General features: G+C 41.8%; 1 protein-coding gene and 1 long non-coding RNA gene across 3 annotated transcripts in view; one reads left to right on the top strand and one right to left on the bottom strand.

Moving 5' to 3' along the window:
- Nucleotides 1–34: 34 nt before the first annotated feature.
- LOC134295450 (uncharacterized) lies at nt 35–17219 on the top strand. The gene is made up of 2 exons (XR_010002017.1): nt 35–1490; nt 14916–17219. It is a non-coding gene; the product is annotated as an uncharacterized LOC134295450 (long non-coding RNA).
- The window catches only part of slc39a13 (solute carrier family 39 member 13), a 21278-nt gene continuing 13062 nt past the window's right edge, over nt 15738–23953 (bottom strand). The window contains exons 3-11 of one of the 2 annotated variants that reach the window (XM_062967998.1): nt 23816–23929; nt 21654–21775; nt 21101–21253; nt 20653–20742; nt 20071–20121; nt 17693–17825; nt 17097–17196; nt 16349–16480; nt 15738–16113 (exon numbers count right to left, since the gene is read on the bottom strand). In XM_062967998.1, the coding sequence (XP_062824068.1) occupies nt 16396–16480; nt 17097–17196; nt 17693–17825; nt 20071–20121; nt 20653–20742; nt 21101–21253; nt 21654–21775; nt 23816–23929 (848 nt within the window). In that variant the 3' untranslated portion in view covers nt 15738–16113; nt 16349–16395. The remainder of the gene's footprint in view (nt 16114–16348; nt 16481–17096; nt 17197–17692; nt 17826–20070; nt 20122–20652; nt 20743–21100; nt 21254–21653; nt 21776–23815; nt 23930–23953) is intronic. The other variant, XM_003214621.4, reaches the window with a different exon arrangement.

The raw sequence follows: 23953 nt of genomic DNA, 5'->3' as shown, positions 1-23953 counted from the left end.
CCCTCCGGGTGTTTTGGACTTCAACTCCCACAATTCCTAACAGCCGGTAGGCTGTTAGGAATTGTGGGAGTTGGAGTCCAAAACACCCGGAGGGCTGAAGTTTGCCCATGCCTGCTCTATCAGCTCCAGTTCCATGCAGGGACATGAGAGAAGCCTCCGACCAAAACCCCTGGTGTCCCCTGGGCAACATCCTTGCAGACAGCCAATCCTCTCACACCAGAAGCAACTTGCAGTTTCTTAAAAAAAAAAAAAAAGTAGGCCTACTCCAAGGAGCCCCGGTGGCGAAGTGTGTTAAAGCACTGAGCTGGAGACCGAAAGGTCCCAGGTTCAAAACCCGGGAGCGGCGTGAGCGGCCGCTGTTAGCTCCAGCTCCTGCCAACCTAGCAGTTCGAAAACATGCCAATGTGATTAGATCAATAGGTACCGCTCCGGCGGGAAGGTAACGGCGCTCCATGAAGTCATGCCAGCCACATGACCTTGGAGGTGTCTACGGACAACGCTGGCTCTTCGGAGATGAGCACCGACCCCCAGAGTCAGACATGACTGGACTTAACATCAGGGGAAACCTTTACCTTTACGTTAGGCCTACTCCAGTGAGGTACAAACTGACAGGATTCAGAAGGATGCTTTCCTGGCCACGGAGGCTTTCTTCATTTCCCAGAAGCATCCCATCTTAGAGTTGGAAGGGACCTCAAGGACCATCCAATCCAACCCGCCTTCTGCCCTGCAGGAACACACAATCAAAGCATCCCCGGCAAATGGACATCCAGCCTCTGCTTAGAAACTTACAGCGAAGGAGACCACCACATTCAGAGGAGGCAGAATACTGCACTGCCAAACAGCTCTTACCATCAAGAGGTTCTTCCAAATGTTTAGGTAGAATCCCAACCCTCTTATGCGCTTACGAAACATGGACTGTCTAATGACACTCAACTCCTGGAACAATTGCTTCAGCATTGCCTCCGAAAAATCCTGCAAATCTCTTGGGAAGACAGATGGACAAATGTCAGCATGCTGGAAGAAGCAAAGACCACCACAATTGAAGCGATGCTCCTCCACCATCAACTCCACTGGATTTGCCACATTTTCCAAATGCCCAATCACTGTCTCCCAAAGCAGTTATTCTGCTCTCAACTCAAGAATGGAAAAGGGAATATTGGTGGACAGGAAAAGAGATTTAAAGACGGACCGAAAGCTAACCTTAAAAACCGTGGCATAGACACCGAGAACTGGGAAGCCCTGGCCCTTGAGCTCTCTTAACTGGAGGTCAGTTGTGACCAGCAGTGCTGTGGAATTTGAAGAGGCACAAATGGAAGGGGAAAGGGGAAAACACGGCAAGAGGAAGGTGCATCAAGCCAACCCTGACCGGGCCCCTCCTTCCCCCTGGAAACTGATGTCCTCACTGTGGAAGAACATGCAGGTCAAGAGTAGGACTCCACAATCACCTACGTACCCACCACCAAGACACTACACTTGGAAGGCCATCATAAGTAAGTGTTGGGAATCTGCGAGCGGTTAAGCTCAAATGACCCTCCTTTGTGAGGTAAATTCCCAGGAAAACAGCAGAGTGTGTGGAAGTAACTCTTCCAAAACAGCAGGAAACTTACATGAAGTGAGTTTCAGGAAAGCCTTTGTTCTTCTGGATGGCAAAGGGTCACAAAGTCAGCTTAAAAGTTTAAAAGTATTTATTGAGGTAAAAGAAATCCATTGTAGATAGGAAAGGTTTGGAGCTAACTAGCTTATCTTAGCTAGGTCTAAGATAGGTAGGCTGGTGAAAATAATAAACAAATCTAGATAGCTACATTTTGCCTGTGAGAAGAGGCAAAATGCATCCCTTTTGATGAAACAAAGGGCTCAGAAAAAGAATCAGGATCAGAATGGCGACCAAACCGCATGGTCTGTGCCTTTTGCTCTAGGGCCATAAAAATTCCAATCTAAATTGAGGATGTTACCTCAAATCCCTAGGAGATATCACATTGCTAGATCATCAAGTGTATGGGTGGATCTAAACAGAACAGGAAGAAGGAAGAAACAGTCAATCCTATCTGGCATGCATGGGAGTATAGAGAGGTGTCCTTCAGTCTATTCTATGCTTGCTATCTAACAATAGAGACTTGAGCAGTGCAGGATGACATCTCTAACAGTAAGTTAGGTGGAATCTCTTTTCCTGCAATTTTAATCCATTTCTGTGCCCTAATCTCCAGAGCAGCAGAAACATGCCTGCTCCCTCCTCCATGTGGCATCCTTTCAAATATTTAAACATGCATCTCATGTCCCCTCTCAGCGTCTCTCTCTTCTGCAGGTTAAACATAACCAGATCCTTCAGCCACTCCTCATAGGATTGTGTATCCAAATTTTTGATCAGTTTGACCTTCTCTGGACACGTTCCAGCTTTTCAATATCCCTCTTGAATTGGGATTCCCAGAACTGGATGCAGTATTATTCCAAGTGAGGTCCGACCAAATCATAATGACTTCTCTTGATCTCTACAGTATACTCCTCTTGATGCAACCTAGAATCATATTGGCTTTTTTAGCTGCCACGTCATGCTTTCGACTCATGTTCAATTATTACTTTGTAGTCTATTCTAATTTTTAAAAGAGGGATCCAAGGAAACGCTGAGCAGCTTGGATAGCTCCTTCACAGTCTCGAATAAAACACAGCATGGGCTCATTGCGCTGCTTACATTGGTGCCTCTTGCCACCCCGGTGCAGTGAGGTGGCCATAGTGGGAAGGGGGCTTTAGCTTCCCTCTTCTTCTGAAGCCCCCAAAGTGGCCCCTTTTAGCTATTCCAGTTATCTTGGAATGGGACTGAAATGAGTTTATGAGTTTATGTTTCTGTGTGTCAATGCAGGGCTGGATTAAGACTCACTGATGCCTTACATTTGCATGGGGAGGAGATGTGCCACTGCGTTGTCCTAAGGCTGAGAGAGTGCGACTTGCCCAAGGTCACCTAGTGGGCTTCCATGGGGATTTGAACTCAGAATCTTAGAACTCCTGTCTAACATAAAGACTACTGCCCCACTATGTTCTTCCATCACAGTAGCTTCAAACAGTCTGCGGTCAAATCAGGTTGTCAGAGCCAGGATTGTGTTTTGCAACTGCAAATGGAGAAGTACAATTTCCTCTGTTTTATTGCCTTTGTTCCCACTCAGCATATGGCTGTGAAAGTGGGAACTCACTTTTTGCCTACACACACTTCCTATAGCATTCAAAGCAGAATATAGACACTGCCAGGACAACAACATGATCGCTCTATTTCCCTTCTATGTTTTTACCACCTCTGCCTGGTGACGAAGCCCACCAGCCAGTGTGATGTGTTTTCCATCTTTGGTTCGGCCCAATAAAGGTACTGTACAGGATGGATTACAGATTACAGATTTTCTTAAATAAAAGACAATAAGGTTTATTCTGCCTTAGATGGGATCTGTATAATAAGAGCAGGGGTTGACAACTATGACTCTCAAGATATTATTGGCATGCAGCCCCCATCAGCCATAAGCAACATGGTTATCTTTCAAAATGGATTATGAAAGAGGCAGACCAACAATTTCTGGGAAGTCCTGGTTTAGATTTAGTGAATTTAGTGAATACTAGTGGTCAGGGATCAGTAATGAGACATTTCCTCCCCAAGAGTTTGCTTGTTGAATTAGAGAACCTTGGATTGTGGGGTTAAATCTGTTTTTATGGGATCTCAACCCCTTTGAGCTTTTCCAGAAGGCCATGACCTTTTCCCCATGAAATTGTGTTTTCTTATGTCTGGTAGAGGCTTTGCCTCATTTTAAATGATTGAAATGCTTCTTATTTGCTGGTGGCAAAGGCTTTAGAGTTAGAATGATTTATACTTTTTCAGTTCCACTTTTGGCCCTGACCACCACTGGAATGCCGCTCTTGAGAAAGTCCCTGGAATTAAATTTGGTTCCTAAACTGGAAGAGGTTTCCCCCCTTTGGATGAGATGGGCTTGTTCTCCTTAGTTCCTCAGCTCGGGACCAGAACTGATGAATGGGTATTTCAAAGGATATGATTTCAGTTAATCGTTTATGAGGAACGTCCTAAAGTTAATAGTTTTCCAAGACTGGGACAATCTGCCTTACACTCATAGCTCTTTTTAATGTTTCTTTCCTTTCTCTTTACTAAGGCTCATGTTGTTTTATGTTTCTTCTAATCTGGTACCTATCTCTGTCTTTTTTCTTCCCATCTTCCCTTTTCTTCTTTCTTGTTCATTATGAAACTGACACTCAGCTGTTCCAAAAGTTACTACTGTTCATGACTTATTTCTCTCCAGATCTTTTCAGTTTTCAAAACCTGGCTCCCTGCCTATGCTGGTGCAACTTCAGCCGTCTTCTCTTTTGGAGGACTCTCCTTTTCTCATACAAGTCGCCATGAAAGTCGTGTGGTGGAGTCTTCTATTACTGAGCTCATGCCAGTTTTTGTCCTTCCCCCACCCCTTTCAACCCACATACTTTCTCTTCTTAAGCCCCTTGTTGGGAGACTTCTCGCCTCTGCAGATTTGAGTCATTTACCGCCACCTGGCCCATTTTCAACTTTTATCTTTTATTTTTGGTTCACTTTCTTTCTCTCAGATGGTATTTTCACTCTTATTACGGGTGACTTCAATAGAGTATTCCAAAGACCATTCTGTCTTATGCTTTCTTTCTTTATTGCCTTCTTTTGGACTCACATATTACCTACACTTTCCCTTGGACATTGTCTCAACCTTTATTTAGAACTAGCTTGGCTACCTGGCATTGCCCAGGTTACTTGAAAAAGTCATTTTTTAAATTTTACAAAATGCATAAGGTTGTGGATTAACTACAACTGACATCATGCCAGGTTAATCCCCAGAAACTCCATCAGTACTTAAAGTTTGTTAGGTTGGGCAAGTTTGCTCTAGATGCATCAGCAGTGGGGTTCAGCGTGCTCTCTGGCTGTAGGGTAATATACAGCTGGCTAGTAACTATCTGCAATAGATCATTACTGACCAAGAGGTCATGAGTTCTAAGCCCGGGTCGGGTTAAGCCCCTGACCATTAAATAGCCCGGCTTGCTGTTTACCTAAGCAGCCCGAAAGACAGTTGCATCTGTCAACTAGGAAATTTAGGTACGCTTTATGCAGGGAGGCTAATTTAACTTATTTACAACACCATAAAACTGCCAGCACATGGAAAGGGATGAGGAAGTACAGCACTTGGTGTCACTCATGGATGATGAAGCAACAGCTCTCCCTGTGGCCAGAATTGAGCATACCCTCATGAAGCTGGAAATGTTAAAAAAAATTGCCTCTGTGTGTGTCTATACTGTATGTTATTTGTCTGATGGCATTGAATGTTTGCCATATTTATGTTCATTGTAATCCGCCCTGAGTGCCCTTTAGGGTGAGAAAAGCGGAATATAAATACTATAAATAAATAAATAATTGAATAAATAAATAAATAAAAACTCACACTATGGTGAGTCAATCCACTCAAACCCCTTCAGTAGGTTGAGTTAGTCATGGGGGCTCTGTGTGCCAAGTTCGGTCCAGGTCACAGTTTCTCTGGTTGTGGGTGAACTACAACTCCCAGAAAGAAAGGTTACTTGGTGGAGTTCAGAGTGCTCTTAGATTGCAGGCGAACTATACATCCTAGTACCTACAACTATAAATCATGGTGAATTCTCCCCAAACCTCTATAGTATGTTCAGTTGCTGATCAATTCCTCTGTTTGCTGTGTGCCATAATAGGAAAGGGTTATGGGAGAGGCAGTGGTAAGGGTCATGCAAATTCCACACCATTGGAGAGAATCAGAAACAATGGGATGTCCATGGTGGAGGAAAAACAGAAACTCTAGGATGAAATTGTTCCCATATGAAAGCCTTCACTTGGGTGGTGGGTAGTATTGTGTTTGTGGTGGACATTGACAGGGCTCTTGGGCATGTTCACAGCGCTCGCTGTAACCTGAAATGTCATTGGAGGGAAGGCCATTGGTGTCTCCGGAGTAGTGGGAGCTATAGCTATTTGTGGAAGTGGGGCCTTGTCTGTGTAAGTGGTCATCCCAGCCACACACATACATACATATTTGCCCTTTTATTATGTTTATAGATAGATTGTTCCATCTCTTGCTTTTCAGTTGCTGATTTTCCTTTGTCTGATTATCATCTTGCTTATTTTGCACTTGTTCACAATGCACCTCCTCAATGTTGTAATGCTCCTTCCTTTCAAGAGCTTCATTCTGTTAATTCCGAGGTCTTTTTGCAAGCATTAATCTCTTTTCTGCCTTCCTTTAATTCTGTGGGTTCCTTGGATGCAGCTATTCCTTAACTTTATCTTCAACTCTTGATAGTTGTCCCCTCTACCAAACTTTAGTCTTAGCTTACTCCTTTTACTTGATAGATACCTCCATTCCTGATCTTGAACACATGAATGTTTGTGGGGGAAATCAAGGGAGTGGGCTGACTATATTTATTATTACATAATTTTTTCTTTCTTTTCTGCTATTTCTTTTGCCATAAAGATTAATTGATTCACGCTAACACGCTGTCAGGTCCCAGGCTGCAGAGCACCAATAACCATGCGCAGAGACCAGAATCTATCTAATATCTTTATTAAAGAAATATATAAAGTCAATAAAAACAAGTGAAGAATATAGTTCAGAAGCAGACCTTTCAGATGAGGTCAAATATAGTCCAGAAATATATTGTCCAATATAAGATATTAAAGTCCAAAGTTATAATCCACTTGACCGAAACACACACCTTGCCAAGCAATGGTGTGGGGAATGACAGGATCTTTAAAGTCCAAGGAAGCTTGACAACAAGGCTGGAAAATAGGCTTGAATCTTGGCTAGATCAAACTTGAAACAAGGCAAACATGAAACATGAACTGAGTCCATAGAAGTCCGTGAAACAAGGCAAGGCTGGAAACTTGATCCGTGAAACAAGGCTAGATTGGAAACTCGATCCGGGAGACAAGGAACTGGGGTTCGAAGTCCACACACGATCTCTCTCCTCAAGCTGAACAAATTGACTCCGCAAGGTTCCCCTTGCGGCAAAACCCCTATATAGGGTCTTGTTTTCCCGCCAACAGTACACTTTCCCTAGAGAACAAGAAATGAAACCCAACTCTGTCCAGATGCATGACTCCTTAGAATTTCCCAAGGGAAGCAGACCTAATCAGCTAATTGTCTGGCAGCGATTCTGAGGCTCCGGCGATTAGCCTCCCTGGCTCCTCTATCTCTATTATAATTATCCTTTCGGGAAAACGGGGGAGAATTCTGCCCAAGGCTTGTTTGGTTAACTTCCTGAGGACAAACATCCTCCAGGTGGTGAGGCTCCGATTCAAGCTGAACCGGTGGAAATCCCAAATTTTCCTCCTCATCAGCCACAATAGCACTAGGAACGGGACTACAAGGCCCATGAGACATCACACACGCTATTCCCACAGTGTCTGTTTTCTACCTTTAATTCTCTTTTGAAGCCTGCCCTTCCACCTTTACTTTTCTTTGTGGATGATCCTGTAACTTTCTTTAATGCTAAAATTGTAACTACAGTGTTCCCTCACTTATCATGAGGGTTAGGTTCCAGGACCACCCGCAATAAGTGAAAATCCATGATGTAGGGACACTATATTTATTTTAAAATTATTTTAGTAGTTGTACACTATTTTAAGTCTTTATCAACCAAACGTATGTTGATAAATCGCCTCCTTCTCCTCCTGTTGCCACTTGGGTTCCTTTTCTCTCCCTTTGGCTTCTCCTTCCTCCCTTCATTAGGCTGTACATTGTAATTTTTTATGATTTGTAATATTTTAGAGTTTATTGAAAAACCGCAAAACAGCAAATCCGCAAAAATTGAACCGCAAAGTAGTGAGGGAACACTGTATCCCTTCTCATCTTGCTGCCCCTGAACCTTCCCTATTATCAGCATATCAAATGCCTGCTTTTTCTCAGTTACCTTCTTTTCCCGTCTTGTCAGATGAACTATCCAAAATATTGATGTCGCCGAATCTTTCTACCTGCTCCCTTGATTTGGTTCCTTCTCATAATAAACACATAATAAACACAATAATAATGTTGCAATCCCATTCCCAGGTGACAGCAGGATTGACAAGAAGCAACTGGAAAAAGCTTATACGATACGAGGATTTAAAGATTGAAGTGTAAAGACTCTGGCACAAGCCAGTAAAGGTGGTCCCAGTGGTGATCAGCACACTGGGTGTAGTGCCTAAAGACCTTGGCCAGGAGTTAAAAACAATAGGCACTGACAAAATTACCATCTGTCAGCTGCAAAAGGCTACCCTACTCGGATCTGCATGCATTATTCACTGATACATCACATAGTCTTAGACACTTGGGAAGTGTCCGATGTGGGATCCAATATAAAAGCCCGCATAGTGATCTTGTTTACTGTGTACTAATCTTGTTGTGTATCTAATAATAATAATAATAATAATAATAATAATAATAATAATAATAATAATAATGTACTATATAAATGCTTATATATAGTTCGACTTGTGATTTTGTGATATGAAATCCAGCATATCTATCTTGTTTGCTGTGTCATAATAAAATAATAATAATAATAATAATAATAATAATAATAATAATAATGTACTATATAAATGCAAACATTTATTATTATTAATAACACTGATTGATGATAATGGTGTGCATATTTAGGATGTTACTTGCACACATATATGTATTTCTAGACTCAGGGAACAGGACTCCAGATTGTGTGCTGAATCATTCACAAGGCTGGTTCAATGCATGCAAATTCAGCTTGGGCTGGCAAGTCAGAATACTCTCCGTTCTGCTAGCGGACAGTAGGCTTATCCCAAGATTACAAATTTTCATTCTATAATAGAGGTTGGAAACCTTAACCTTTATTTTTGCAGATTTTTTTATTGTATGATGCCTTTCTATTGATTTTGTTGGAAGCTGAAGCCCCAAATATCTGGAAATATCACAACGATTGTAGATACAATAGAGCCAGCATGATGACTTTGGGGAACAGGGTTAAAATCCCTGTTCTGCCATGGAAACCAACTGAGTGGCCTTGGGCAAATCACACTCTCTCAGCTTCAGAGTAGGACAAAGGCAACCCCTCTGAACAAATATTTCCAAGAAAGCCTTGTCACAGGATCACCATAATTTGGGAATGACTCAAACGCACCAAAAAACAACTGGGCCATCTCACTGCAATCATACATCTCAACCTCAGATGTACTGATTCATAACTGAATTATGTTTGGGAGACGAAGGAGAGAAGGAGCCCATTAGAGAAGAGGGAAAGATTTGAGGTGTTGTGGAGCAGAGAAGCTTCCATTCTTCTTCACTGCTGATTTTTTTGATTTCGTTTTTTATCACAGCTTTCCTTTCCCGTGTGTTTCTGATGAGAATAGCTTTGTTTTTAGATTTCACTCTTTGATTGCAATCATTTGACAACGAGATGGTTTTCTGTGGACTTTTCTGAAATATTTGCTTCTTCTTCTTTTGCAAAGCTATTTTCTTTTCCTCCTGGACTATGATTTTGGCAGCGTAGGATATACGCAGCTTAAAATAAATGTCAGTTTCATCATCTGGCCCTCTTTCTCTTATTTCCTTTCCCTTTATTTTATTTCCCTGGTGAGTCTCAAGCCTCAATACTTTTTAAAAATTTTAATTCAGTTCCTATGTTGATTAATTGCCTGTCCAAATTCTGCTACTTTGGACCTTGGGGTTTCCATCTAAGAAGACCACATCGGTCCTTTGGCTCTGTTTCAGGCAGGTAGCTATAGAAGACTTTTCTTCTTCTTGAGGATTAGCCATACATATCTGGGAATACTATGAGATTTAAGTAAAGGATGGAGAGGACCAGAGGAAATGTCGGAAGAAAAAGAGCCACCTGTGATCAATTTATTTATTTCATTTCTTAAAAGTGGAAAGCCTAATGTTGCTAAACCTGTTTATTTTGATCACTCAACAGAAATAACTTAGAGCAGAGTTTCTCAAACTGTGATTCTCCAGAAGTTTTGGATTTCAGCTTCCACAATTCCTAATAGTTAGTAAACTGGCTGGGATTTCTGGGAGCTGAAATCTAAAATACCCGTAGGAGCACAGTTTGAGAAACACTGCCTTAGAGGCAGTATACCCACCAGATATTGGGGACTACAACTTGGATCAGTTACCTTTCCATCAGATGGCTCCTATAGCTAACATGGGCATTAATCATGCTGGCTGATGAGAAACTGTGAGGCCCCATTCCTGGAATTTGTTTCCAAAAGATTCCAAATCCATTAAAAATATTAGTTATAGGTGGCAGCACATTGTTAGCTAGGAATAGAATATTATGTGCAGATCAAAACTATCCAAACTGATCATATTACTTAGGTACAGGGTCTGGAATATTGTGTTTTATAGAAAATAATGCATATTCTCTGCATGCTTTTGTCCAATTCCTGTACAGTTTGTTAAGATGGATTTGGTAGCTTTTGGAAACAAGCTCCACATTTGGAGACACCCTGCCCCAGCTCTAATTGGAGGCAACTAAGAGAAGATGTTTGAAACAAGAGTGTAATATATAGTTTTCTCTTCTTTGTAACAGAATTTCCCACCTGCCAGGATGGCCTTATTCTTCACTTGTGCATTATAGTATGAATCCTCTCTTTGGCTATAAAAGAATGCCCAGATGAGGACAATTTTACTTAGATGTAGGGGATTTGGATCAGAAGGACTTTTGAATAATTTCCAACCATTGACTTGAGGAAAAGAATTTTCTTTGGTTTGAAAATATTGGTAAGACACCCCCCATAACCACAGAACCCACATCCATGGTTTCCTTTACCCACACCCAGGGAAAATGATCTCTAGGAAACTGTAATGTCCTCAAGATGATTCTATGGTATGCTTCCCCTGAAAGTTATTGTAGAATTGTATTAGAGGACCTTACAAATTCCTTTAAAAATATCTCCCTAGGAATCGCTTGATCCTCTCAAACAACCTTTTGGTATGCTAGGAGTGGGACCCATGTCATTAATAGCATTCAGTTCTATCTGCAGTTTTAGGTAAACGTTATCCAACCAGGAACGTATTCCCCACAGATACAGGGGTTGTACTGTGTTTCATTCAATATGTATGTGATGCACCAAAGTTATTGCCTTTTAATTGTTTTTTCATCATTTGTGTTCTTATGTCGTTTTTTTTAAAAAACTTGCAATAATTTAATTCTAATTTCCTGTGGATCTTTTATATGTTTTAACTATATTAACTGCAATTTTAAGACAGTTGGGAGTTCCAGCTTTGCAAGGGAAGATAAGGTAGAAATGTTATTTAGATGTAGTGGTAGCAATATTAAAAGCAGTGGTTCTGGAATACAGTAAAAAAAAATAGAATCCTAGAGTTGGAAGAGATCCCATGGGCCATCCAGCAAGATCACACAATCAGAACATCTGCTTACAAACCTCCAGGTAAGAAGACTCCACCACGCTCTGGGGCAGAACAGTCCACTGTATCAGAGTGTAGAAGTATCCATGCCAAAGGCAAGTATACATGCCTTTATTTCATCTCTGTCACCTCCATGAAAAGTGGATGAACAGAAATGAGTAAAAATGAACAGGAGCTAGTGCAAAATAAAGCCAGAAAAATAGGATTTTCTCTGCATTTCCTAAAGTCACAAATATTGTGGAGACACTAACTGCACCCTCCCACAGATCCTGTGCGCAATATTGTGGGGCAGGTGCCAAATTGCAGCTGAGCCTTTTCCCTTGGGCCTTGAGTGGACACTTCAGGCAAAAGCTCCCAAGATTTCCAAACTTGGTCCAGGCAGCCTGGGCTGCCAGCCAACCACAACAGTTCCAAGATTTATGAGTCAGTGTCACCCACTTTGCATTCCTAAACAGTGAGCAGTAAATTCCTGCTGGAGTTTGCAGCCTACACCAGACTGAGTCCTGATGCAAATAACATGAGCTTCTGTGCATTCAGTCTTTGGAATGCACCAAAGCTGCTTACGGATGCCAACCAGATATTTAAGAGTAATAAATATTCCTAAATAATAGTGGCTCTTGTGCCCCAGCAATGGTATTTCTGCTTTTCCAAGGCTTTGCTAGCTGTCTGAGCTGAAGCAAGACAAATCGAGCCAGAGCAGAGTTCTGGAGCATCACTCAGTGCCTAACATCGATTAATTACAGGATGCTTGGGAGGGGAGGGGAAGAGTATCATTTTGGAACTGCTTTTTTGGAGCTAGAATCCAGATGCTTAACAGCTGAGAACAGCTGCTGGGGAAAGGCAACCTTCCAAGGGCAAAGAGAGAATGCTTCATGATTAGAGTCAGAGAGGCAGATGAGCTACATTCATTGTTGCTTTGTGGGAGAAGGGGACAAAACTTCCCTCTCTATGGCTGTGGCAGCATTCAGCAATAGTCACAGGACTAATCTACATCACAGTGTTTCTAGCCCTGTAGATTTAATGCTGCTGCACCATTTAGCCAAAGTGGATGGTGACCCAATATCAGATGTTGCTTTTGCACTATAGTGCAGACTATAGAAAAGTGCTTGTCCCAGTGATTTTTCTGGCCAGTTTGCAATCCATGAATTGTTAGCATGGTAGCTACAGGGCATGTGGGACTGGAGTATGGATTAGATTAGCAATGGTTGGAGACACATGATAATCTTTCAGGGATTGCAGAGACAGCAGACTCCAGTGATCTGAGCACTTCAGTCGCAGAAAAGACATTGTCCTAAACCACCCTGGTCCTCTACAGATGTGTTGGATTACAACTCTCATAACTGCCCCGACAGTATGGCCAACTGCCATGGGAATTGTGGCCCAAGGATGGAAGTTCTTTACCATCTAATCTGGATAGAAGCACACCCAAAACAATTCCACTTTATTACAGTTTGAATTCATTCTAATATTCTGAAAGAAACATTCTAAAACTATATAATAGGAAATATTTCCAATAAAGAAACATGGTCTATGCCATATCTAAGGGTAACAAAAGCTGTACCTCTTATGTGGGTATGTGTGTTCTCAAGTCACCTGTCAATTCATGACACCCCATGAATTCAACAGGGTTTTCTTAGCTGGAGTGTGGTGGAGGCTCCTTCTTTAGAGGCTTTTAAACAGAGGCTAGTTGACCATCTGTCAGGGGTGCTTTGAATGCGATTTTCCTGCTTCTTGGCAGGGAGTTGGACTGGATGGCCCATGAGGTCTCTTCCAACTCAATTATTCTATGATTAGCCAAAAAAAAAACCCTCTGAGGTGGTTTTGACAAGAACTAATATTTGTTGGTGGTCTCCCATCCAAGTACTAACCCAGGGCTGTCCCTGCTTAGCCAGATATAATCTGGTCACTTTAAGGTATTTGTGCATGTAGATGTTATACTATAATCTTATTCTAACCCCTGCTGATTTCTTGTGCTGAGGTACCTTTTTAAAGGGAAAATAGGGCAAAACAAAGTATCTTAATCCATGTGTTGGTGACAAAACAGAATTTCAACACAGCTATTTGTTCCAAGACAGTTTTTAGTCTCAAAGGATGTGTCTGCGTGTGCATTATATAGACAAAGATGTGAAGCACACTTTGGAGCATATGTTGTGAGAACACAGTGCAACAGAAGCTGCCAGCTCCACAAGCAGCAAATATTGAGAAAACAAGCCTGATGTCAGACTCTGGCATAGTGTGGCAAATGCCAAAGCCCAGCATAATTGGCACTAGCCTGTTTTTAATTTTAAAAAGAAAATGGTCTCATGTCAAGAAAAAGGTTAGGCTATGGAGTTGCTGCTACCTTAATCTGAATTAATTTCAGAACTATTGGGGCTCATCTCTGCTTTATACTACACATTAAGGACAGGAACTACCGTAAAGCCCTGATTATTTTATTAGGTGTGTTGAACTGCCAAAGATATCTCAAGGAGGCTCTAAATTAGATCTTACAGTTAAAGAAATGTCAACATACACGTTCTGGAGAAATGAAATTGCACATCCAGAGAATCTCATTTTGGTCTTTTCTATAAAACAGAGCTGGCCAACAGCCTCCAATTGACTAGTTCACAGGGACATTGCCTAAATTTAACAAGGGACACCATCAAATTTTAGAGGCAACGTGGGACTTCTCTCTTGAAAACAAGCGGCATGAGCACATTTCAAAGGGGATTAAAATGGCAAGGAGTGTTGCAGGTTTGCTGAACAAATCCGGTTTTGGCAATGTAAAACAGTGACACGTTTTGGAAATGTGGTAGAAAGGTGATCCATAGTGGCTTTAGGTGGGAAGGTTTCTCACCCTGATATAAAGTTCCTAAAAGTTGTAGGGACCTACTTGAAATCTCAGAAACAAGAATGAGGAGAAACTGTTTCTTCTTACCCCAAGAAACTCCTTCAGCAGAGGTAGGTCTGCAATGCACTTACATACCTTTTGCCTCATTACAGGCAAGCTTAGGAAATAAACTATGATTTTGTAAAAGTGTACATGGGATGTAAGAATTTACTTTCATGGTGCACAATTTTCATTTTTTTAAAAATGGTTTCAACGGCACAATAGACACAACCTTGATCACAGCCAGGATAAGACTTTCTATTTCACTAAGCAGCTTCAATGGTTCCAAGCTCCCTTTTGGCAATTATCCTCCCAATATCTTAGCAGGACCCTGAGTGCGCCCTTCTCTGTATGCAACTTTTGTAGGCTCAGCTGTGTCTTCCCTATTCCCATGTTTTCTGTTACCCACTGAGGGAATGCAGGCCCAGCTCACAAAGACTGAATGCACAGAGTAGCCACTAAAAGAAGTTGAAATGTGAAATGTATTAGACCAACGTTTGGACTGCAATTCCCATTAGTGATAAGCAGCATGGTCAATAATGACGGATAATGGGGGGGGGGGGTGCAGTCTATGAACACCTGGAGCAGTACAAATTGTTCACTTTGTGAATGATAGACTGAACATATGGCTTTCATCCTACCAGATGGCTGAAAAGACAGGAGAATTTTGGGAGAAGAGCTGTAACAGAATCTCCCAAAGACTGCTCCCCTACATGAAATCCCAAGATATCTTTGAAGGATAATTTTCATCCGTTAGTGTGTGTGCAAGACAGAAAAAAAGAGTTTGACTCTGGTGATACTGTCTTTGAGAAACTGTTATAGACAGAGGCAGAACTGTTGCATAACTTCTCCAGCAGAGTACAGCATGAATCCCAATTTCAGTATAATGCTTAAGTACCAAGAAGCTCAAGAAAGGACTTGTTTAGTCCCACAGGATCTTCTAATGCCATCTGGAACGAAAAAAGGAGAGAACCAGGCCATATAAGAACTTTCTCTCAGAGGACCTGGAAAATTAACTTTATAGGGATGGAGAATAGCTCAACAGCAGCATGTATACCAAGCACACAGAAGGATATGGGCTCAGTCCTTCCTGTCTTCAGAGAGAAATAGAATTCAGGGAGCAGCTATGGGAAATATCTCTTAATGCCCAAAATCTTGGGCAACCATGACGAGTGAAAGTTTAAAATAATTGGGTTTGAAGGACAAATACAGCCTGAACCCGGTAGAAAGCAGTTTCCTATTTTCCTCCCAACATACATGCAACTATCAAACATTTTGCAGCTGTTCAGAGCACTTTTCCCTCTATCTCTAAAGCCAGATAATTATTTCAGCTGTATGCAGGTGCTGCGATCTTGCCTTTTATTGAGCTCTGGAGTTTTGCCCAAGCCATTCTAGCACGCATTCAGGTCTGATTGGCCATGTTGCCCATGCCACCACCAACAGCAATTTCTCTCTTCAGTGATGACTTCTGTTTAAATTATTATTTTATAAAAACACACATACAGACGCACAATTTTAAAAAACCCAAACCAACGTTCACTTGGTTCTCTTAAATCTTTGGAAGTCCCGGATTCTAATGATTTTAAAACAAGAATAACAGTCCACCATTCCATCCTAAAAACCATGCTCCCCTTATCCGCCCTTTTATAGCAGCAGCCGGATCCACAGGCACACAACGAAGAAAAATCCAATGGTGTCCCTTATTGCTTTGTAACAGTTCAGAATGAAGGCAGCCTTGAAGTGCAGCAGAAGGAAGTCTGAGCCACTCATTCAGTGGTGAGCGAAAGAAGCACCATGACAAGAATGCCGGTACACAGGAGGAGGACTTGTTGCACTGAGTTCCTAGGCAAAGCAGGGACAGATTAAAAAAAAAGGTTGGATTCAAGAAAGGCACAACATGTTTGCATTGCCTTTTTTACCCCAGTCAAAGAAGCAATTTCTACAATCTTCTCCAAGCCCATGGGAAAGTCAAGATCACACGAGAAGAACCCTTCCTTCAGATTTCTCCCTATCGGGTAGTTGGGAAACCCCTTTCCCACTCAACCTAAATCTACTACCCCACACTAGAGATGCATACCTGACTGGCTGGATAGCCCATGGATATCCACCCCATCCATCACACTGTCAGCAAAAACTGTCGGGTCCATCCACTTTATTCCAACTATGGCTTGAACCCAGATTCAGTAGTTCTGGCTGGAAAACTTTGTTGCTATGTTTTGGAAACAAATTTGGAAACAAATTTTGCATCCTTGCTAATTGGGATATAAAGATAAAGGTTTCCCCTGACGTTAAGTCCAGTCATGTCTGACTCTGGGGGTTGGTGCTCATCTCCATTTCTCCATCTGGCTCTTCAAATGCACTCTGGTCTAATTGGGATATAGTACAGCCCTAATACAGTACAGCCTTTGTATCTGTGGAGCCAGTATACTCAGTTTAATTTATACATATCTAATGAAATATATTATCTATGATATTCTTGAACTGGAAGTCTTTTATTTCAATATGGTTCACTATTACCCACAGTCTTACATATGCACGCAAAGTCTGGGAACATATTCCCCATGTATACATGGGCTGTACTGTATAAAGTTGTTTACTGTAGGTTGTATGTGGCAAATAGATTATTACAGTATGATAAAACAGCAAAGGGGAGAGAAATATAAATATCTCTCTGGTCTATCTTATGTCCGCTGCAGCTTTCTGAAATATAATACAACTTTATCCATTCTTTGTACTTTCATGAATTAATTGCTTTTAAGGCTGAAAAGCATGCATCTGATGAAATAGGTTCTGACCTACTTCATCACTTACCAAGCTGCACTTACCAAGGATTCTTTTCCTCTAAGAGATCAGGCACAACATTTACCAAGGCAATGTATAAGAATCCCCCAGAGGTAAATGGGAGAATCCAAGCGATGGTTTCCCCTGGAGGAACAGTGAGAAAAGCATATATTACCAAGAGGTGGCAGGAGAGAACTACAAGAGGCCAGCTGAGACAACTTCCCCTTCATCCTGACCCTGAACAGAAAAGTCAGAAGTTGACTAAAAAAAAAAATAGACAAGTATTGCAAACCAAGGAAAATCGGAAGCTACAAAGTTCTTAGGAACCTCAAAGAAAAGAAGATGAAAGATTACCAGAACATTCTGAATCTATCATCAACTAACCAGCTCTGTCTGTCAATAACATTAACAACCTGAAATGAAATGAAAAGGTCCAACATGAGGAATTTTTACTTGGAATATGCTGTTGCTAGGTAATTTCCTCCAAAACTGCTATAAACGGCATGTTTGCTTTGGTGGCAGATTTCTCAGTTGGAATGCTGACAGCTGGACCAGCACTGTGTTGTTAAATAAATTGCTGTCTTCAATTCACTATGCCTTCATTCATGAACACAAAAAAGTTTCCTTTTCAGATCCTTACCTGTTCCTTTTGGTGACTGAGCACAAATCGCAAAGCAAGCTCCCAGAACTCCCCCAAGGGCTGTGGAGAGCTGCAACTTGGCAGCACTCCAGCGATCAAACCCAGCGCGAAGGAGGATGGCAAAATCCCCCACCTATAGAGATGCCAAAAAAAGTGAGTTTGGTGGTAAAGCATTAAACTGGCTAACATGGCACTAGTCACTCATTTCCAACATGGCACCTACCACATTAACCTTCCCTGACTAGTGCTCAGTCTCAAGAGCCAAAATGTGGTTATCTCAAGATATGAAATATCAGTTACCATATATATTCTAGTTGCATAGGAGAGAACAGCATTTCCAAGCTATTTTTATGGGAAGAAGGGATTCTAAACAAAGAGAATATCCCCTGTCTGCTGTCACCAACAACACCCTTTGTGCCTGAGAGGAAACTGAACAATTCATTAATACATTTACAAAGATCCTAGTGTGATGTCTTTTGGACTCTAGCTGCCATGGAATATGCTCTGTGCTTTTTGCACACTATTAAAAACTTTGGACAGTGTTTCTCTCTGTTCCCACCTTTCCCCATTTACAAATTACTGTCATTGCAGCTACTTTTATCAGGGATTTCCCACAATTTCCCCACTGCTAATGGAACTAGAGAGCCACCATGGTGTAGTGCAGTGGTTCTCAACATGTGGGTTCCCAGATGTTTTGGCCTTCAACTCTCAGAAATCCTGACAGTTGTTAAACTGGCTGGGATTTCTGGGAGTTGTAGGCCAAAACACCTGGGGACCCAGAGGTTGAGAACCATTGCTGTAGAAAGACTTTGTTTCTACCATGACAGGTCTCCCTTTCTTCAACAGAGTGACTGGTGAGATGCAAGATACAAGAGACTGAGAGTCTCTCATCTGGGTTAGCTCTTGTGCGTTTGTGTGGTTTTAATTAAATTATCACCATCAACTACAATATTCCAAATTCATGGGAAAACTCTTCAGTCTGCCAGAACATTCTGTCAGGATGGTCGCTCTTGAACCAAAGAAGTTCAACCACAGATTCCAGTGTGAAAGAGAGATTTCCTGTTATCTCTGCTCGCTTGAACAGAGGAAAAGGCTTTTTTATTTTAGCAAATGTGTTTATCAGTACACTATTATTGCTCTATTGTTTGTTAATGACCACTGTTAGGCCATTTTCACTGCTTGAGGTCCTTCTAGGGTAGAATTCTCACATATAAGAGAACATGGGTCAGCAACCCTGGTGGATTTGGGGTCAATTTATGCCTCAACCCCTCAGGGCTAAATGCACTGCCAAAAATGGAAGAAAAAACCCAGAAAGTCTTTTTCTGGTTGTTAAAAACAATTTTTAAAAAAATATCAAGTAACATTGAGTGAAGCGGGTTCTTATTTAAAAGGTGAATAACCATCTCTGGAATTGCTTGTTCTGAAATTCCAAGGAATACAATTTGCCATTTTTCAGCAGACAAAAGATAGGGGAAGTTAGGGGTCATAAATAGCCTTAGGGATTAAAGGTGGCCTCAGGGGCACATTTTGCCCCCTCCTGATTCAGAGCTTTAACTCTGTCTCTTAAAACTAGAATTCAATGAAGCCTTTCCACCACCAGAAATATGATATCCTTTCCAGGATGTTTGCTCTACCTCCTAATGATCGAATAATTAGTATCTTAAGAATGCTTGCTTAACAATCTGTCCCTTACAGTAATATTGTTAGAATCACTGTTGATTTCACAGTCTACTAAGTGTAACTAATTGAATTCTGGGACCATGAATGATTGGATTCTATCCAAGGACCTGGAGATCAGTGATGTATGCGATTTATACCCTACTTTTCCCACAAAATTGAGACCCACATTTTAATTCTACTCATTCAAGCATTTACATAAATATTAGCAAGTAAAGTAATTTTCCATACATCTCATGAAGGGCTCTGTAGGGCTCTGTAGTCACCAAGGCTTACACCACAGAAAGCCTATAAAGCAGGTATGGGCAAACTTTGGCCTTCTAGGTGTTTTGCACTTCAACTCCCACAATTCCTAACAGCCGGTTGAAGTTGAAGTCCAAAACATCTCGAGGGACGAAGTTTGCCCATACCTGGTATAAAGGATTACTAGAGTTTGATGCTGTTTTTGCTACAACAATCTTGGGCTCTCCTCCCAAATCAATATATTTGTTCCCATTTACACATTTCTTCCCATCTGCCACTGTCAACATTCAAACTGTAGGATCCTTGGGGGAAGAGGTTTTTATTGTTTAAGCTTATATTGCTCTGCAGAGCTTCTGTAGTTATTTTGTTGCTAAGTGCTAAGTCAATGCTTTCCTTTCCACCTCCCAAAGAGAGAACTGTTCAATTATCCGGGAAGTTATGTGACAGACTCCACTCACCTCATGGGGTATTTCATGCAGGAGAATCGCCATGGTGGTCAGAAGTCCAACCTACAGCCCATAAAAGAAACATGTAGAGCAGTCCATGAATTTTAACAAAGCTTGAAGCTTTTTAAGGCTTTTTTTTGTTTTGCAAATGACTATACACAGTTGGGTAAAGTATGCTGCTGCAAATATGGCTGGATTGGAAATCCTAAAATTCCTCAGAACTGGTTACACTGCTTAGGGCTGATGCAGTCCAAAAACATCTGGAAAGTGATGCATTGTCCATCCCTGAACAAAAAGGGATGCTTAACAGAACAGTTTCCGTGTTCAAAGTGCTTAAAATAGCCGGAGCCTCAAAGCCACTAGCTGATGCATCAATTGTAAAAGGGCCTTTAGTGCTGGGATTTAAGGAAGATTATGGGAACAGGATGAAACGATTCCCTACAGAGTACCCTGATCTTCTGCTAGAGACTGAAAATGTTTTTTTTAAAAAAAACATTGGGAACACAGCAGAAATTTCTCTGTGCTTTTCACATCAGTCTCTCTCATCTCACCATCACAATAGGTTCAGACAGACCCTATCAAAAGGGAACTTACCTTTCTACTAACCAGAAAGCTGGCTGCCACTGCTAGGCCATGAGTGAAGTTGTCTATTGTGTTGGCCAAGAGATTGAGGTATCCACTGATCTACATGGAGGTGGGAAGAAGATAAAGAGAACTTCAGGGATTCCAATGAACAAGAGATAGACGATTGTCCAGGAGATCAGAAACAAAGACAATTTTCACAAAGAAAGCTTGGAATTCATCAGTCAAGCAGATTGGGCCAGACAGACCAGTACTATTATAGCCTATCTCTGTGGGATCACAGAATTGTAATAAGGCTAAATTTTGGGTGGATCAGTAGGATGGGTGAGGCCACTGCCTGTGTGTTCAAGAAGGTCTTGAAGACCCTTTGGTGTCTCTCCACCCCTTGAGAAATGTCACATTTTCCCACATAACTACCACCTCCCCTGCCCAACCAGTTCCCTTCATCAAAGGCCTTTACCTTGATTTTGGGGGTTGATGATAAAGATACACGAGAAGAACCATTGTACTGAGCTCGGCCTGGCTTCTTTCTCTGGATTGGATTGGCTGCCTCCTGTACAGAGAAGCTGCTCCCATTTGGAATCTTTTTAGCAGAAACTTGGGGGTCATTGACCTAAACCACAGAAAAGGGGTGAGTTTTTTTATGGTCATGAAAACAGCAACCACTTTGTAGCACCTTAATTGCATGGTGGTATGAAAAAGATATTAGGGGGCCTGTAGGGTTGATCTGGGGGACACCAAGGACCACATGAATTGGATTTGGGACTACATGAAGCCTGGGTCCCCCAACTTCCCCCACTCCTGTGACAAGGTATTCCTCAGGATATAATGTAAGCAGCCCTCCCCTTCCCCAGTTACCCTCTCATATCACAAGTCTATTCCATTCCTCTTAACTATTACATAATCTACTGGGAGAGAACACAAGTCAGCTTCTGTGTGAATTTCCACAACCAGCTGGCCACTCAAACTATGCATCATATCCAAACTACATACTCATTTTATAGCCCACTCACCAGGCTGGACTCTCCTTGCTTTTCACTATCTGGGAACATCTTCTGCAGACTCAAGAAGGTCAGCAAGCCAACAATCACCCAGAGCCCAAGAAGTTTTTGCTGCTGAAAGCTCTGCCCTTCTCCTTGGTGAGGAAAAAAGAAAGATATCAGAGTACAAACTACTTGGGCTTTAAGAATCATTACTATCTCCCATAGCATAAAATACATACAGAGGAAACAGAAATGAAGGATGGTGCTTTATGTTGAGTAAGACCTTTGGTCAGGGATCCCAAACTAAGGCTCCCCAAGGTCATTTACCCAGCCCCCTCCCTAAACTTTAGACTTAGGGTCACCTTAAACTGAAAATGACTTGGAGGCACACAACAACAACAATCCTAATTAACTTGACATTAGACAAAAGCAGGCCCACAATTCACACTGAAATACTGGTAAGTTTATGTTGGTTAACACTGTTCTTCATTTTAAATATTGTATTGTTGTTTCTTTTTTTTTTTGCACTACAAATAAGATATGTGAAATGTGCACAGGAATTTGTTCATTTTTTTTCCAAATTATAGTTTGCCCTCCCACAGTCTGCAGGACCGTGAACCGGCCCTCAGCTTAAAAAGTTTGAGGACCTCTGTCTTTGGTCATCTAGCCCAGCAGGGTCTGATTGATAGCAGTAGCTCTCCTGGGTTTCAAGGAAGATTATTTCCAAGCCTGACATAGTGATCCCACAACCTAGTATTCTCATTCAAGCATTCAAGGTCCGATCATGTTCAGCTTCTGAAATCAGACAAGGCGGGATAAATTTAGCACTCTATGGTGGCGTGCCAGTTCCAAAGTGCTCAGGGATTGGCAGAGCTAAGTACAATGAGAAACTCATTCAGAATCTTAAAACAGTTCTCCAGAGCCATGCAACATCTCTTCAAGCTTTAAATACTCTCTTACATCTAATTATTTGTAGCATGAGGATTAGTTAAGGTAAGTATGCCTCACTTAGGGCTGTGTCTGTCCTCTTCCTGGATTAGGAAAATCATTTAGGGGTTCCTCAACTTGGGTCACCAAAGAAATGATCACTACAAGTGATTGTTGTTATGGCATAATATGTCAGGACCCAAAGGTAGGAATCACTAGACTGATTTGGTGAGGAATTTGTGCATCAGGAGACTGGCACAGAACATGTGTCCACTCTTCAAAAGCAAGTGCTGCATGGAAGCCCACCAATTTAGTGAAAGAGCAAAACTGGGATTTCTTGAGTAGAGAAAGACTCCTCTGATTGCCATGACAAGACTTGAAGCTATGCCCGCCTGCCTGAATTGCATGTGGGGGCATGAAACCTGCGCCTCTGTAAAATGCATTCATTGTTCTGCCACACCCTCATTGGTAAGTTCTCTGCCCAAAGGCACAAAATGTGCCTTTTGATCAGCTTCACGCCCTCTCTCTCAGACTACTGCAGGCAAGCTATGAGGATGATAGGCACGTGTGAGGCATTGCAATCCTGAAACCCAAAAGGCAGAGATAATAGCCTTACAAGAAAAACAGAGACATTCCTGAAGTCAATCAGGCTCACATTTGGATAGGAAGACAGGGCAAAAGATTTACCATCTACTAATCAAGCAGTTCACTATAGGATTTGGGACTTAAATGTCCCAAAGTCCCCCAGCCAGCAAAAATGTTAAATTTCCAAGATCTAGTTCTAGGGCACAGCAACTTACCTTTTCTGAGGTCACTGAGGTGCAGAGGCATTCTTCTGTGACTCAGAAATAAAGATGTTTGTACTGTTTTTCTCCCTGATTTTTCTCTGCTGGGTGTATACACTAGTTTTCTCCACTAGATACTCTCTGATATGTTGGGATAGAAGTCCCATTGTGCCCATTCTGATTGGCAGATGTTGGGAACTCGATTTAGAGAGGGGGAATATTTTTAGAGCATGTATAGGTAAAACCATGGATATTGAATCCAGAGATAGTGGGTTTGTACTGTATTATCGGCCAAAACATAGGACAAGAGGTAAAAAACATTAAAAATCCCAGCAGCCCAATGTCCCTTGTAAGACACCACCATGGAGAGGGCCCCATCCTAGAATCCACCAGTGAACACCACTTCCATACTGAGAGAAATGTGATATAGCAGTCTTATCCATGAGTGCTTCATGATCTCAGAGCTCTGGTCTCAGTTACCTGCAGTGGCGCTGCAGGTGTATGCCCAGGCCTCAGGGAGCAAGTGCAGGAACACATTTCCCAGGAGCCCCCCAATAGCAAAACTCAAGAGTTGCTTCAGTCGACGGGATCCCTCTGAAAGATAAACAGTCAATGCAG

The sequence above is a fragment of the Anolis carolinensis genome, chromosome 1 (genome assembly GCF_035594765.1).
Source record: "Anolis carolinensis isolate JA03-04 chromosome 1, rAnoCar3.1.pri, whole genome shotgun sequence".
NCBI lineage: Eukaryota > Metazoa > Chordata > Lepidosauria > Squamata > Dactyloidae > Anolis > Anolis carolinensis.
This window is presented reverse-complemented; position numbering and strand designations above follow the sequence as displayed.